This window comes from Chamaea fasciata, unplaced genomic scaffold (assembly GCF_029207755.1).
Source record: "Chamaea fasciata isolate MVZ Bird 193981 ecotype frontalis unplaced genomic scaffold, bChaFas1.0.hap1 SCAF_4, whole genome shotgun sequence".
Taxonomy (NCBI): Eukaryota; Metazoa; Chordata; class Aves; order Passeriformes; family Sylviidae; genus Chamaea; species Chamaea fasciata.
This window is the reverse complement of record NW_027094089.1, coordinates 60,955,006-60,969,552: the sequence shown is the minus strand read 5'-3', so window position 1 is coordinate 60,969,552 and position 14,547 is coordinate 60,955,006. Positions and strand designations below refer to the sequence as shown.

Genomic DNA, 14,547 nt, shown 5'->3' with positions numbered 1-14,547 from the left:
CACCTTTCAAGACTGAGCTGCAAGATCTGCTCTTCTTTCTTACTCTGGCACATAACTTTGGAAAAAAAAAACAACACCTAATTAAAAAAATCTTAAACCACAAGACATTCAGTGACAGGTAACATGGGACAAAAGAAATGTTTGAGCTTTGTCTTTGTAGTACGAGAGGAATTGTTTATTACTAGGCTAGCTCTGGAGACTGACACATGGCACTTTCCTTAACACTTAGCAGGCAGGGAAGAGCTTTTTCTGTGGTAATTGCACATGTTGGCATCTCCATTTTGCAGCTGAAAGTCATGTAGGTATAAACAAGACACAGACCATAAAATTTTAGAATCACAGACCCTTCAACATCTAAGTCTGTGTAATGACCCTTCAGCATCAACACTGCCAAGGGCAGAGACATCTTTCACTAGGTCAAGGTGCTCAAAGCCCTGTGCAACTTGACCTTGAACACTTCTGTGAATGGGGCATCCAAAACCTATTTCCAACCTGTTTGTTTTCTTAAATTCTATTCAGATTTTTTTGCACTTAAGAGCTACATATTGTTGGGAATATTTCTGTATATTCAGTCCAATACAGAAGTAGTTAAAAAAAAAGTCATATTTTCTCAGTTTTAAGAAAACTTCCTTTAAAGCTGCAGTATAACAAGAACGGAGACCTGTACTTTGTTATATTTTCTCCTATTACAGCTGAAATTGGAAATCTGATTCATCACCAGGAAGAAAAGATTTGTTTGTTAATAATTACATGGTGCAGCCATTTCACCACAGTGGCTAAGGAAAATCGACTTCTTTCCCTGTTTTCAGTCTGTGTTATCATTGTCTAGATAGTATCTAAAGCAAAATCCAAAAAATTTCCACTAAGAATGAGCACAGTAACAAAATCCAGTAAAGCAGTATATAATTATTTTAATTTTATTACTATTTTTATTAATTGCTTAAAGTACACTGAGCACACAGACAGATTGGGAGTTCTCTGATACTTCAAAAAGTACTTTTACTTGTAGTTACTAAAGACGTGAACTTTGTTAACAGCTGTTTTCACTTGAATTCGACAGAAGCAAGTTCTGCTTCCTCTTGACTGGATAACAATGCCAACACTGTTACCTAAAACGAAATTTATCAGCAGATAACTAAAAGTTACAACTTTCCTGAATGCCTATATACATAGGCAACATGGTTTTACAGCATCAGCAACCTGTAGCATGAACATGGTAAAAAGTTATCAGCACCTCACATTTTGCCGTTTCCATTCAAAAAGTTCACCACCTACAAAAACATCAGAGGTACTTGCTGTTACTCTCATCTGAGCAGGTGCTGTTAATACAAGCATGTATCCTAGTAAGCAGTCTAAAAACAACTGAACCATGACAAATATGAAATCATTCACATACTGAAAAACAGTCAGCAACTATACTAGTACAACACACAACAGACATTCTACAAATTTAACTGCAATATACAAACAGCGATTTTATTATTTCCAAAGCTCAGTAACCAATTACGGTTTTATTGCATTGTATAGCAATACATTTCATAATGTACTAAAAAGAAAAATAACTAAATGCAGAGTATTTCTTATAAAACTTACAAATATATGCATTAGAAAAAGTTGGAAATTCACAGGGGTCTTCTCTTCCCACTGCTACAATTGCCAAGGATAAGTGTTTCCCCACAAAGATACACATCCTAAACTACATGCTTCTTTGTATATTCAACACAGAATAATCTTTCCCATGCTCATTTATAACCCAGTCTCTAGAATATTCATGTTTACAGTTTGATAGTGTACTTCAAAGTAACAAATGTGTAGGCTCATTATCTTGCCTAGAGGGAAGGGGCTGAGCCCTAATTCACTCTGGGAGTAGACGTATCAGCATCTCTCTGTAGGAGGGCAAGGCACTGAGTGGAAAGAAACAGAAGCATCCATTCAGAGAAGGAGCCAGTCTGCGGAGCCTTCAAAAGAAACACCAACAGGCCAAGAAGGCTATATTGTGCATGTGAGATATTGTGGCATTGAGAGGAATGTAACAACAGAAGCAGTGATGAAACTGAATCTTCTTTTCTCCTCCATGTGAATAGTTGTGTTGTACATCTGGAGTCTGGCAAGAAGGACATGGAGCAATTAAAAACTTTTACTAAGAGTTGTTGGTTTTTGTTTGTTCAGTTGTTTGGGGTTTTTTTTAAGTCAAAGCATAACATGGCAATAGAGACTACTTCTTTTTCCCCTTCAAGTGTGTAAATGCTCTCTTTCAGCTTTGCTAAAGTAAATTAGTAACTGGAAGTGTGGCATTTTTCATCGACAATCTTCCAGAAATTTTTAAGACATCAGATACAGGGCATATAACAAAGCTGTTAGTTACAAGACCATTCAGATGCTTTCAGACAGCAAAATTCCTTTGTCTTAACCATAACAGTTTGAGGTTGTGGATGATGAAATTATGTCAGAATACAAAGAAAACAGAACAAGAATTTAAACCACTGGCACACCACTGCTACAACTACAGCTATAAACAAAGGCCTCTCACTTGAAATGGGGGTAGAGGTAGAATATATTCCTGAAGAACAGTTAATGCAGTAAAAATACAACGTTTTACAGCTATCTGGCATAGTTCTGTGTGTTCACCACAGTTCTGTGTGTTAATTGTCTATTAACAATTGCATAAGCATTATGAGATAATATGCTTACATTTGGATGACAGTAATTATTCAGATGACTCTCCAAGAAGGCCCTTCAGTTTCTTCTTCAGCTCTCTGCTGGTTTTCTTATAGAAAAATAGATCTTTTTCTAGTTGCTGGATTTTTACTTCATACCCTTTCAGGGTTTCTGCAGTACCTTCACTACTATTTTGTTCTAGGAGAAATAAAACTAGTTTAAGAACCAAGTATCTGTGTCAAAAATCAAGGTGCCCAACTAGACAGAGTATCTCGATGGCATTTTGCTTACAGTGTGCTTGTTTTAACTAACCTCAAGTAAGATCAAAAAGGCTGTGCCAATCCCACCTTTTAGTTGTATTTAGAAGATCAAAGTCAACAGAACCAGTATCTTACGACTTTGCAATATCAGTAAATTCAATATGAAAATACAGTAATTCTGATACTGCTTTAAAAAAATATTTCATTTTGCATTATATAACAATAGAATTAGTGGTAGCCAAAATATATCTCTGAACCTTATTTTTTTTTTCAGTTGGAATACAGTATTTCTTTGTTAATAACCAAAGAAAATACTTGTTGTATAATCCCTGCCCAAGAAGAAAATACCTTTGAAATGATTCAGTATAAACTGTATTTTTTTCTCATGTTCTTGGCACTGGTGAGTGGGCTGCCTGTCACACTGCAATTTGATGTGTTCAAGTGCAGATTCTAATTCATGCATCATGTTTTTCTGGTGTATGGACTTCATTTCATGTTCTTCAGTCTTCACTTGTAATTTTCGTTCAGACTCATGTAGGCCAACAATCTTAGAAAGAAACACACTTATTTTATCAAACCATTTTAAGAAAACCTTTTACCCTTCAGCCTAATAGATTAAGACATACAAAAGCACTGGATCTCTACAAGTAATTAAGCTTATACTGGAAATAGACTCGCCACTGCTACAAGTTGACACTTTAAAACTGGACTGCTTACATTTTGATCACATGGATTTTTTAATACCCTGTGCAAAGTTTAAACTGAAAGAACATTGTTTTCCAGATTCTGAAAAACTTCCAACTTGCATCCCACAGACAACCTTTTTACAAAATTACCAAAGGTTCACCCAATGTCACAAAGACACCATGCCATAATGTATTTAATATTTATGTTTCCAGATGTCAGTATGATTCCTAAGTATGTAGCCGCACACACTGCAGAGAGTGTATGCAAAATCTGTTTATACTGGTGTCATGGTTTGACCCGGGCTAAAAGCCAGGAACTCATGAAGAACTATTCACTCATTTTCCCCTAGTTTAGCAGAGGAAGGGGAAAGAAAACCTAAATGGCTCATGAGTTGAGATAAGGACCTGGAGGAAACACTCTAAGGGCAAAACAGGCTCAAATTTAAATGGTATATTGAAAAAATTATTAACAGAATTAAAAGAGGATAATGAGAACTAAAATAAAACCTTTAGAACACCTTTTCCCTGCCTCCAGCCCCTCCTTCCTTCCCACCAACGGCGCAGGGAGGCAGGGTGTGAGGGCTTTGCTCAGTTTTTTCACTTGAAATCTTTCTTCAGTTCACTTTGGGAGAGGATTTTCCTTTGCTATGCCATTGGGTCCTTCCCACAGGAGACAGTTCTCTCTGAACTTTTCTAGCGTGGTTCTAATTTTCACGAGTAGCAGTCCCACCCGACCTACTGTAACGTGAGTCCTTCCCATGGACAATGCAGTCTTCCCAAAACTGCATAGCATGGGTCATTGGGTCATGGGGTGTAATCTTTTAAGCATAAGCTGTTCTAGTTTGGAAGCAAGGGCTCTCTATCGTCTCTCTCTGTTTGAGTTTCCCACAAAATTACAGCTTTTCAGCACCCACTCACTCCAGCATGAGCACCTTTTCTCATGGGCTTTGAGTGGATCTCTGCATCTCCCTATGCACTTGATGAATTACAGGGAAACAGTTTGTTGTATTATAGTCCTCACCAGAGCTTGTAGAAGAATCTCAGCTCTGACGTTTGGAGCACCTCCTCTCCCTTCCTTTCACTGACCTTAGTGTCACCATGTTGTTCTCCTCACGTCTTCACCTCCTTTTTTCTGACTCAGAAGAAAATTGCTGTTCGTAGGTTCATTTGTTCTCAAGTTCTATCCATTGAAAAGTTCTTACAGGATTTTGCAGCACTAAAAGGTTGATCTCATCTAGGCTCTGTACTGGGGAAATGCTCGCCCCGCCCCTCGCTGTTGGCCACATGATCCCTGCCACTGCCGCATGAGCAGTGCCAGCCACCGCGGTGCTGCCTCCATTCAGGGCCTCTCTTCAAGCGGGGCGCCTGAAAGGAGCAGCCACCACCACCATCCCTGCCTTTCTGTCCGTGGCAGGGCTGGCTAAAAGCAGCCAGGCAGGCACAGGTCACCACTGGGCAAGCCAAGATGGCAGCGCCCATGTGGCCATGGCAGCCAAATGGCTGCCACGGCACCCTCCCCAGTCCTCAGAAAAGAAGAACTGTGCACAAGTGTTTTCCTTCTTAAATATGTCCTCACAGAGGCATTACCAACATCTCCAACTGGGCCAGCAATGTCCATTGTCAGAGCCTTCAGAGATTGGATCTGCTGGATTTAGTAGAAACTTCAAACAGCTTTCTCTCAGAAGCCGCTTCTGTGGCTTCCTCCACCCCCACTAAAAGCCAGGCTGTGTTAAACCAACACAACTGGATTTAGGAAAAAGACAATGGAAGAGCAGTTTTATGAAGCTTTCTGAAAGCGTGCAATCAGGAAGAATTTGAATCCAACACAACTATTTAAACATGTTGTTTCTCTCCTAGTCAGCAACACAGAGCACTGGAAAGGGGCAATGTAATTTCCAGATTTGCAGCACCTTTCTAACTAATGACAGCAAAACAAGTTATACAAAGTTAACCCACAAGTATCTTACTCAAGTTAACATTAAAAAAAATAACAGAGCTATGTAACCTGAAGATACATTTACCAAAAAGTTTCTTAAATGCATTTTTTATTTTTTGCCACCATCTCAATATCTAGAATAGTAATAGAAAATGGGATAAAGTATTATTCATTAGCCAAAACAAACCTTGTTGAAATAACTGATGATGATAGCTCTCAGCTCAGCAGCAGACAGGGAAACTAGTTTCCCTATTACATTATGCTTGCTCTGTGAAAGACTGAGAAGATGACCTAAGTAAGTGCTGGCGATTATGAATACTTTCATTCTTGTAATCAATTGCAGCTACAAGGGCTTCAATTCCTTCTTCTAGCTGGAAAAGAATATGTTCTTCCTACAGAGAAGATCTTTTTTTTAAAAGATCTTACTTTACGAGTAAGATCTTTTTTTTAAAAAAAAGCTCAGTATTAATCTTTCAAGACATCTTTAACATCATTCTCAAGAACAAGCCTAAACTTAATGGTAAGATGAACTAGTTGTAGCACCGAGAGTGGAGTGGAGAAAATAAGAGGTAGAGTGCAAATTTGTGTTTTCCTGCTATAGCACTCTTACCACAATACAGAGGTTGATCAAGTGGCTCATCACAAAACTAGAAGTCAAGTTTCTCTTTTTATCCTTCCCTCATCCTCACCACAGTTTGACTTCTGCTATTATTTTTTTATTTTTGGATGTACTAGTTTTCTGTTGGATTAATGAATTAATCAATCAGTCAGTAAGGAGTTTGGTGACCATGATTTGTGTAGGGAAGTGGCAGAAATGCCTGGCCTGAAGCACTGCGGAGTTTGATGAGTGAGGCAAGTAGGGATCTTTCTGGAACATTATTACCTTAGCTATAGTCTCATATTGCTTTTCAAGACCTAAAAGTAATCTGTGCATTTTATGTGAATTTGTCTTCAATATATGATACTGATCAACTCCAAGTAATGGGCCATGTATGTAATCTGACTTATTTTCACTGTAAAAATATGTAGTCTTTCAGGTAAAGTTTGCTTTTTCACAAGATTCTACCAAAAAAAAAAAAAAAAATCAAGGGGCATCACTACGTGAATATATTGCTTGTTCTGTATACTGACATTAAAATACCTGCCTGTGATAAACTGATGAATTTCTAGTTCCCTTACTTCTCATATTATGACTCTTAGACCAACAGAGTTTGGCAAGGCACTATCTGACTTATGTTCTTTTGATCTTAAACTTCATTCATCAGTACATAATTGGTGCTATCATAGTAGTATTCTAAAATTGCTATTCACAAAAGTATCCAACTTCTTCTCCTGATTTCTAGCTTACCTGATATTTGGAGACATTTTACGTCCTGACTGGAATTCTTTATTATTAAACAATACCTAAAACCTGGTATTTATCTCTAAGGTTCTTACTTACTTCACTTGACAACACGTTACCATCTTTCAGTTTCTCATCCATACTATTTCTCCTTCTGAGCAGCTGATCCCTTTCCATTTGGAGAGCCTGAATTTTTTCCAAAATGTTTGACTTGTCTTCAGTGGTGCTGCCCTGAAGCTGCATATTTTTATCACATAGCTCCTGATCCAGCATACTTAAGCGGGCAGACAATTTCATACTATCTTTGTTTAAAGCCTAAAAAAACCACCACAGTAAGCACAGATATAAAAATGAGATATTCCTTTCCAGTAAGAGAAAAGTAGGTGTCGTGGATTTTGTAAAGAACATGTTATTCTATTCCATCTGGGTGGAGCAGAATTGCTTATCTTTGCCCAAATGGGTCAGTGTCGCTTATCAGATGGTGGAGTGCTACTTATCTCTCTTCATTGTTTCACTACTCCCATAGGAATGTCTTCTGCTAATAGACCATTAAGAACTCATCAATGACATGACACATTACATTGTACTATTGTAAGATGCTCCGCACAGGGAGGAGGAGCCAAACCATCTTAACCTAGATAAAAAGGAGCCACAGTCCCACTAGGTATCCAGTTTTCCACCGGATCCCTGGAGGAAGACCGGACCCATCTCACCATTACTGAACCCCTTTTTCTTCAACGGGACCATCTCTACTCCAACAAAACCACATCTGCCACTCCAGGAGGGCTTACTTTGGACTGCTTCCAACACCCTGACCAACAGGGTGTCAGGTTGTATTTCTGACTCTGTCAGGGTTTTCTAGGATTTCTTGTTTTTTTATTTGCTTGCTTATTCTTCTGTAATACAACATCTGTATTTTTATATCCTTAGTAAAGAACTACTATACCTGTTCCCAAAATCTTTGCCTGACAGCCTTTTAATTGCAAATTTATAATTGAAAAATAGAAAAAGGGCTTACATTTCAAAGAAAACTCCAGCCCTCCCTGGCAAATACCTGTCTATCTAAACCAAGACAGTAGGTCATACTGTCATTCTGAAGTGAAAAAATTGCTTGTTTCTTGCAATGGGACCTCATTTACTTTGAGTTGACAGATACCATTAAAATAAAGCAAAACAAAAATGCTCAGTGTGCAGTTTTCTACATAATAAAAACTAAAGGCACTAGTCATTATATGTAACAATGATACTTTGCTCTCACTCTTTCTACTGAAAAGTAAATATTACAAGATATTTCTCTGCTGTGTTCTCTATACTGCAGAAGGATTTAGTCATATTCATAAATAATATATCACAGATATCATTCAATGCTCTGCAATAACAGAATTCCACAGTTCAGAATTGTTTTGGTTTGGTTTTTGTTTTGTTGTTGCAATTTTGGGGAGAAAAAATGAATAAAAATGATTGTGTTATTTACATTTGAAACGTCAATTGGTCAAGCTACATCCTATCTACGTCATATATATCACCACACACAGTGGTATAGACAGAGGAGGTCCCTTGAGCCTCCTCTGCTCTCTTATCTGCCCTCCCCCACCACCAGTCTTTCAGTTAGCCTTATGACTGTGGTGGGTTTTGTGTGTTTGTCTTGAATCACCTGGCTAGACCTCAGTTTCTTGATTTCCAGGTGGCTTTTCTCATGCAATAACGCTTCTTTTTTTCCCCCAATGGCTTCTCTTTTCTTTAAATCTTCTAGTTCTGCCAACTGTTGGTGCTGTTGAAGAATTCTTTCCATTTCTTCATCCAGCCATTTCTTCTGCTCTTCTAATTTCTAAAGTTTCCAGAGAAGACTCAGAGAGCATTAACCAGGACATTTTGAATCAGAATGTTGTGACTTTCTTTTTCCTTTCTTCAGAATTACTGATAAAACTGTAGCAGACATTAACTTTTCTAATGTCAGTATTAATTCTGCAACAGAAACCTTATTGAGAATAAGACAGAAACTGGACTGACTTAAAGGGGGCCTTAGTAATGTTACATTGCTACACCTCATATAAACAAACTCGTGTCAGATGCAGTATCTTTTCTAAATAATATTTTTTTTAAACTAGTCATATAAATAGATGTCATCTACCCAAGCACAGCAACTAAGTTTAGATAGGTTTAGAACCACAAGAATTCAGCTAGCCCATTCTCATTGGTTTTTAGTTGCTCAAAAAGAGCTCTTTGTGAGAAAACACTAAGTGACAAAAATAATTTCGTTGAAAGAATAAAAAACAGTAAATGACAGCTCTGATCCTGCAAGCATGGTCCATTATAAACTTATTCTGAAGTGAGTTTATCAGTGGATATATTCCTGTTAAGGCTAAAATGTTTCTTTTATTTAACTTTAAACATTTCTTTTCACCTTTAAAGACTTAGGGTAATTCATATTCCAGTGTCCACATCTGAAATAATGTAGGTGGTACTGCTACATAGTATACATACTTTTCTAACCCTGTTATCAACAAGCAAAACCAGAAACTGCTGCAATTTACAGCAGAGTATAAACCAAAACAAAATTAAAACGCCTGAACAACCCATGGAACACTTAAAACACAGTACATCAAGGCCACCCTCAAACCTACCAGACAACCAAACCTGCTGAATTCACATGCTTCTGAATCAGTATTTTTGACAAATTAAACAAACATACAAACAAACAACAAACAAACCAAACAACAACAAAACCCAACACTAAAGGCCCTCCTTTCTTCCATTCAAAAAGAGTAGAGTACTGCTAGGCTCTACTCCCAGTTTTTGCTACAGCAACAAAAAAAAGACAAAACTATGACAGAATACTCTTTTCCCAAACAGTTTATAAAAATAGATGACTAGGAATGAAGAAATTTTTTTTTTTTTTTTTAATTTCAGGGGTCACACATTTGGAATAGATTAACTACCTGTAGTTTCTGTGGAGTTCCCACTGAGTTATTTTTCTTCTTTTTTAAAGCACAAATTTCTTTATCCTTAAGTTTAAGGATCTTCTGATGTTGCTCCATCTTAAGTTGAAGTTCCTGTGAACAAACAAAAAGCACCATTCTTCCTACATCAGTCAGTCAAGTACATTTCATGTGAGAGTCCCCACAAGCTATATTCTGAATTACTGACCCTTAATTTATTTCTAAAACTGCAATGCAGAACTAGACATCAGGTAATAAAATTAAAAAAAAAGAAAGAGAAAGGTAAAATGGATGTTAATGTAAAATGTTTATAGACAATTTCTTTGTTGCATTTATCAAGAAATTCATTAAGTCATTATTGAAAATTAGAGAAAGCCTGGTAGTGTAGTGTATTGAGGAAGCAGGGAAAAAATTATTCATCCTAATCTTTGTCATAGGGAAACAGGAAGAATCCTACTTTAATTTGTTGCTGGTCCTGCTGAAGCTCTGCTTCCAGTTGCTTCTTCTTTTCACTCTCCTCACACAGTCTCTTCTGTATCTGGGATTGCTGATGTTTCAACTGAGCCACTTTCTGCTCAAGTTTTCTTGCTTCTCTCTCACTTTGGTTAGATAATAAAGCCAAATTCTTGGTGTCTTGCTGCTTCTTCTGTAAGGTCTGAATGTTCATGTCAAATTTCAATTTAAGAGCAGGAAAACTTGGAACTAATGACTTGTAACTATATGACTTAGTTGCATTCTTTATTTCATGCAATTCTTAGGGTCAGCAAGATTTACTAACTTCGGCCCAAACAATCATTTGTTATTGCTGTAATTTCTGAGCTATCTGGTAAGTTGGCATAGGCAGAATTAAACATGAAAAGGTACAGTTCATGTTTGGCAATACAGTGAAAGTACTAAAATCCAGCAGAAACCACAGTTCTGGAAAATTTGAAGAGATCCAATGATGTCAGAATGCTGGAGCCAGAATGCTGGTGTCAGAATGCTGAGCTCAAGTCAGTAAGCACACTACCTGTTTCTGTATGGAACTTTTCTGACCTGCCATTCTAGGATTGAGAGGCACCAAGCACCTAAGCCAGCCCTATACAGAATACTAACTTAGAGGAAGCAGAACTTAGAAGGTCAGTATCAAACAAATACACCTGTATTGGGCCTAATCTTGCAAAGCATCACAGGGATTTGCTTAGAGCTAGAATTTATATAGTATTTTCATAAAACATCAATTCTATTTACATCAGGTAATCAATTTGTAATACCCTCTCTCGAATAAGTTCTTCTATTGGACTATATACAATGATGTATATAGTCTATTGAACTATATACAGCGACAGCTCACATTCCCAGTAATTTCTTAGCTTCTTACATACCAAGAAGCTATTTTATGTATCTAAAGTAGATGTTAACCAATGGTTTGAGTATAATAGTATTAAGTTTCTCACTAGCTACTTCAATCCAACCGGCTTCCAGTGTGTAAAATGGGTAAGAATTTTACAAGCAGAGTTAAAGTTCAGACAGTGAGACGGAGATTTGCAAATCCTAATAATCAGATCAGAAATACCTGCACTTTCAACTTAGCTGCCTCCATCTTCTTCTGGCATTCTTTCAGTAACATGACTTTCTCAGGAATGTCTCTCAGCTCTTTACTGTCAAGCTCCTGAAGCTGCTTTTGTGTTTCAGCCAGTTCACTTTCGGCCTTCTCAATTTCTTGCTCGAGTTTACTTATCTTCAAAGAATACTGCCTGCTTACAGACTGAGCATCCTTACCTTAAAGATAGCAGATACAAATAGTTTAAAACCAACATGATAATCAGTTGAAATATAATTCTCACTCTTGGTGTTGAAACATTACTTACTTTCTTCTAAGTCAGTAATTCCTGATACATTTTCCAACACTAAAGGAACCTGCATTTCCCTTCATTTCCCTTCTTTCCCTTCTGAAATGAAGATAAAGTGAGTCCTAAATCTGAATGCTTCATGAGTCACCTTATGCCACAAAATAAAGTGCCATCTGAGTGCCAGAGTTAAATTCTTCTGCCTACTGTATATTTTGGCAAAATGGCTATCCTGTATTTAATAATTTCGTTTGCTTGTTTTTCTCAGAAGAATATGCCATTTATTTATTAGTCAACTTTCAGCTAAATAATTATTAAATAATCTTGGATTATGTTTCTACTCTGTGACTTGTCCTGTTTGGGCACTCTGGGATGGCACAAAGTCTTTCTCAGACCACCTCAAGAGAAGGTAAACAAAAAGGAGAAGAGAGTGATTGAAGGGGCTGAGGAAAGAGATCCTTCCTGTTATCACAAAGCTAGTTTCTGTGTGTAAGGGATGTAGCCACCAGGGACACTGACTTTTTCCTTCATCCACTTCTGACTCCCATTTCTATACTGTTATAGAATATAGAACATGTATCTTTTCTCCTATTCCAGACATTATGTCACAAATACATGTCTACAAAGACATCAGTAGCACTGACCACACATTAAAAATTACACTACTGTTGGATAAAAGCAATAACCAACAAAACACAAAAATATTTAACAAATAATCTTCACATCATAGTAGAGTAGGCTGTAGTCAAAATTTCCAGCGCAATCATAGCAAGTAATTAGCAAAATCTGTGGATTTTTAGGTTGTTAAAAATATTCTTGTCTAAGATAGTTATGTAAAAACTAAGACATACAAGACTTCAGGTTCTCTGTGCCTTTTCTTTGGCTTCTGAACATCTTCATTCCCTACGGTATCCAGTATCCCTACAGCAGCCAGTTACCTGTTCTTACTAACTCCTTTATAAGTTCCTCTTTCCTTTTGATATTAAGTGCAAGTTCTCTTATTTTTTGCTCAGCCTCAGCAAGTCTCAACTCTGAATTCTTTAACTTCTGCATGTTAAAAACATGGATTTTCTGGAGGCTGTCAATCTCTTCACCTTAAAAAAAAACAAAGCAAAATAGAGTTATAAAATCTGGAATAGATCCTGTATTCAAAAGGTAGTGCTCTGCAATATTGACTGTGTGCAGTTGTCCCATATGAAATACAAGAATCAAAAGGAGAGAAGACAGCAGGGTATTTTTCCCTGCCATGTGTCTAAACAGGAAAAAAAGGATGGTATACACTTGTATTTCAAGACCCTAGGTGTGAAAAATATTCCAGAAACCACTTCAGTTTTTCTGGTAAGATAGTAGCATCCATTTTCTTTCATTGAAGCAGTACTAAAGATTTATATCTAACTACCTTTTTATGACTGAACTGCCTTCTGGCTAGTAGGTATTACTTAGAGGTTACTAACATCTGTTTCAGAATGGGAAAGAAAAACAGAAATTGGAAAACCTACACTGAATTATAACCAAAAAATATTTGCAACAAATAAACATATTTTTCTGGGAAAACTAATTATGTGTGCTAAAGACATTATTGCATATTCTGATGCTGCAGTAAGATTTGCTCTAATGATTTCCATTATACCTGTGGTTGCATCAGTTTGTAGCGCAGATTTATTGGACAAACCAGACTTGTCTACTTGACATTTCATGTCACTTACATCAGGAAGGAAGCATGGAGAAGTGTGATTTGTTGTCCATGTTTGGCTTATGGAACGCCTATGGAAGAATGATAAACATGCTACTCTGCAAATACACAGGGATTTTTTTTCTTTAAGCATCATGCAAAGTAGATGATCTTAACAGAGAAGAATCTCAAACTACCTTCTTTCTCATCCACACCACTCCCACACACATCATCACCCAATTCCCCAATCTGCAAGGTAGATTCTGACCCCCAAGCAAGGATTACGCAATCTTTGCTAAACCTACATACATTAAACTTATTTTGCAGTATGCCAGGTTGGTCCCATAGGTTTACTGTAAGTATCATTACATGGAAGGATTAGGCAGTAATACGACCTTTGCTATACATTTTTCCGTAACAAATGTCAAAGAAAAAAATTACTTATATGTGGTTTTCTCTTCACTGCCTGTACTGTCTTCCTGTTCATCACTCTGATCAGAGAGGTGGTGGTGAAGGACTTTATCTTGATCTTCTAATTTGCTCAGTATAATCTGTCTGCGAACATGGAATTCTGCCATTATCCTGGCCAGGGACGAGACAGTGGGGCTGGTATACCCCTGTGATAGATATTGTAGGATTAATTCGTGTTTTCTTTTTATGATACTTTATAAACCTATATAGTTAGTTTGTGTGTTACTGTATAATGTTTAAAGCCTAAGGAATGCAGGGTTCTGGGAAGACATTCCTCGGCCGAATAGCAGAGAATCACCCATCACCGAAAGAAAGGAAGGCACCACCCATGGGTGATGGAGTTGAGCACTGCCATCATCAGCCATTGGCCAAGCACTCAGCACCCCATATCCATCATCCCAATCTCTTTAAGGACATACCAATACCTGGTTCCAGTAAACCGAGACATAAGTTTATGTCTCTCCTGAAAAACTATTCACCCAATTCACATCCAAAAAGGAAACCATAAGAATATGAATCGAGGACCATATTACACAAAGAACCAATGAAGTAATCGGTTGCACAAGCCCAAAAACTGTATAAAAATGGGGCCCTGCACACTCCGAATTTGGGAACCAAAGGGGGATTCTGTGCCATAGGGGCAGGATTTTCGGTTCACCCAGTGCCGATTCCCGGGATCGGAACTGAGCTTTAGTTGTGGTTTTATCGGGGTTTTTCTATTTCTCAAATTCTTGATTTTTTTGTTTTTATTAAT

The 14,547-nt window shown here is 37.4% G+C and overlaps 1 protein-coding gene across 1 annotated transcript in view; it reads right to left on the bottom strand.

The window, feature by feature from the left end:
- Positions 1 to 931: 931 nt before the first annotated feature.
- The window catches only part of KIF27 (kinesin family member 27), a 29,883-nt gene continuing 16,267 nt past the window's right edge, over positions 932 to 14,547 (bottom strand). Inside the window, 13 exon segments of the mRNA XM_066181762.1 lie at positions 932 to 2,104; positions 2,692 to 2,856; positions 3,267 to 3,465; positions 5,728 to 5,818; positions 5,820 to 5,932; positions 6,982 to 7,197; positions 8,537 to 8,710; positions 9,822 to 9,935; positions 10,279 to 10,476; positions 11,377 to 11,582; positions 12,589 to 12,744; positions 13,281 to 13,414; positions 13,764 to 13,939. Of these exon segments, the coding sequence (XP_066037859.1) occupies positions 2,708 to 2,856; positions 3,267 to 3,465; positions 5,728 to 5,818; positions 5,820 to 5,932; positions 6,982 to 7,197; positions 8,537 to 8,710; positions 9,822 to 9,935; positions 10,279 to 10,476; positions 11,377 to 11,582; positions 12,589 to 12,744; positions 13,281 to 13,414; positions 13,764 to 13,939 (1,926 nt within the window). The 3' untranslated portion in view covers positions 932 to 2,104; positions 2,692 to 2,707.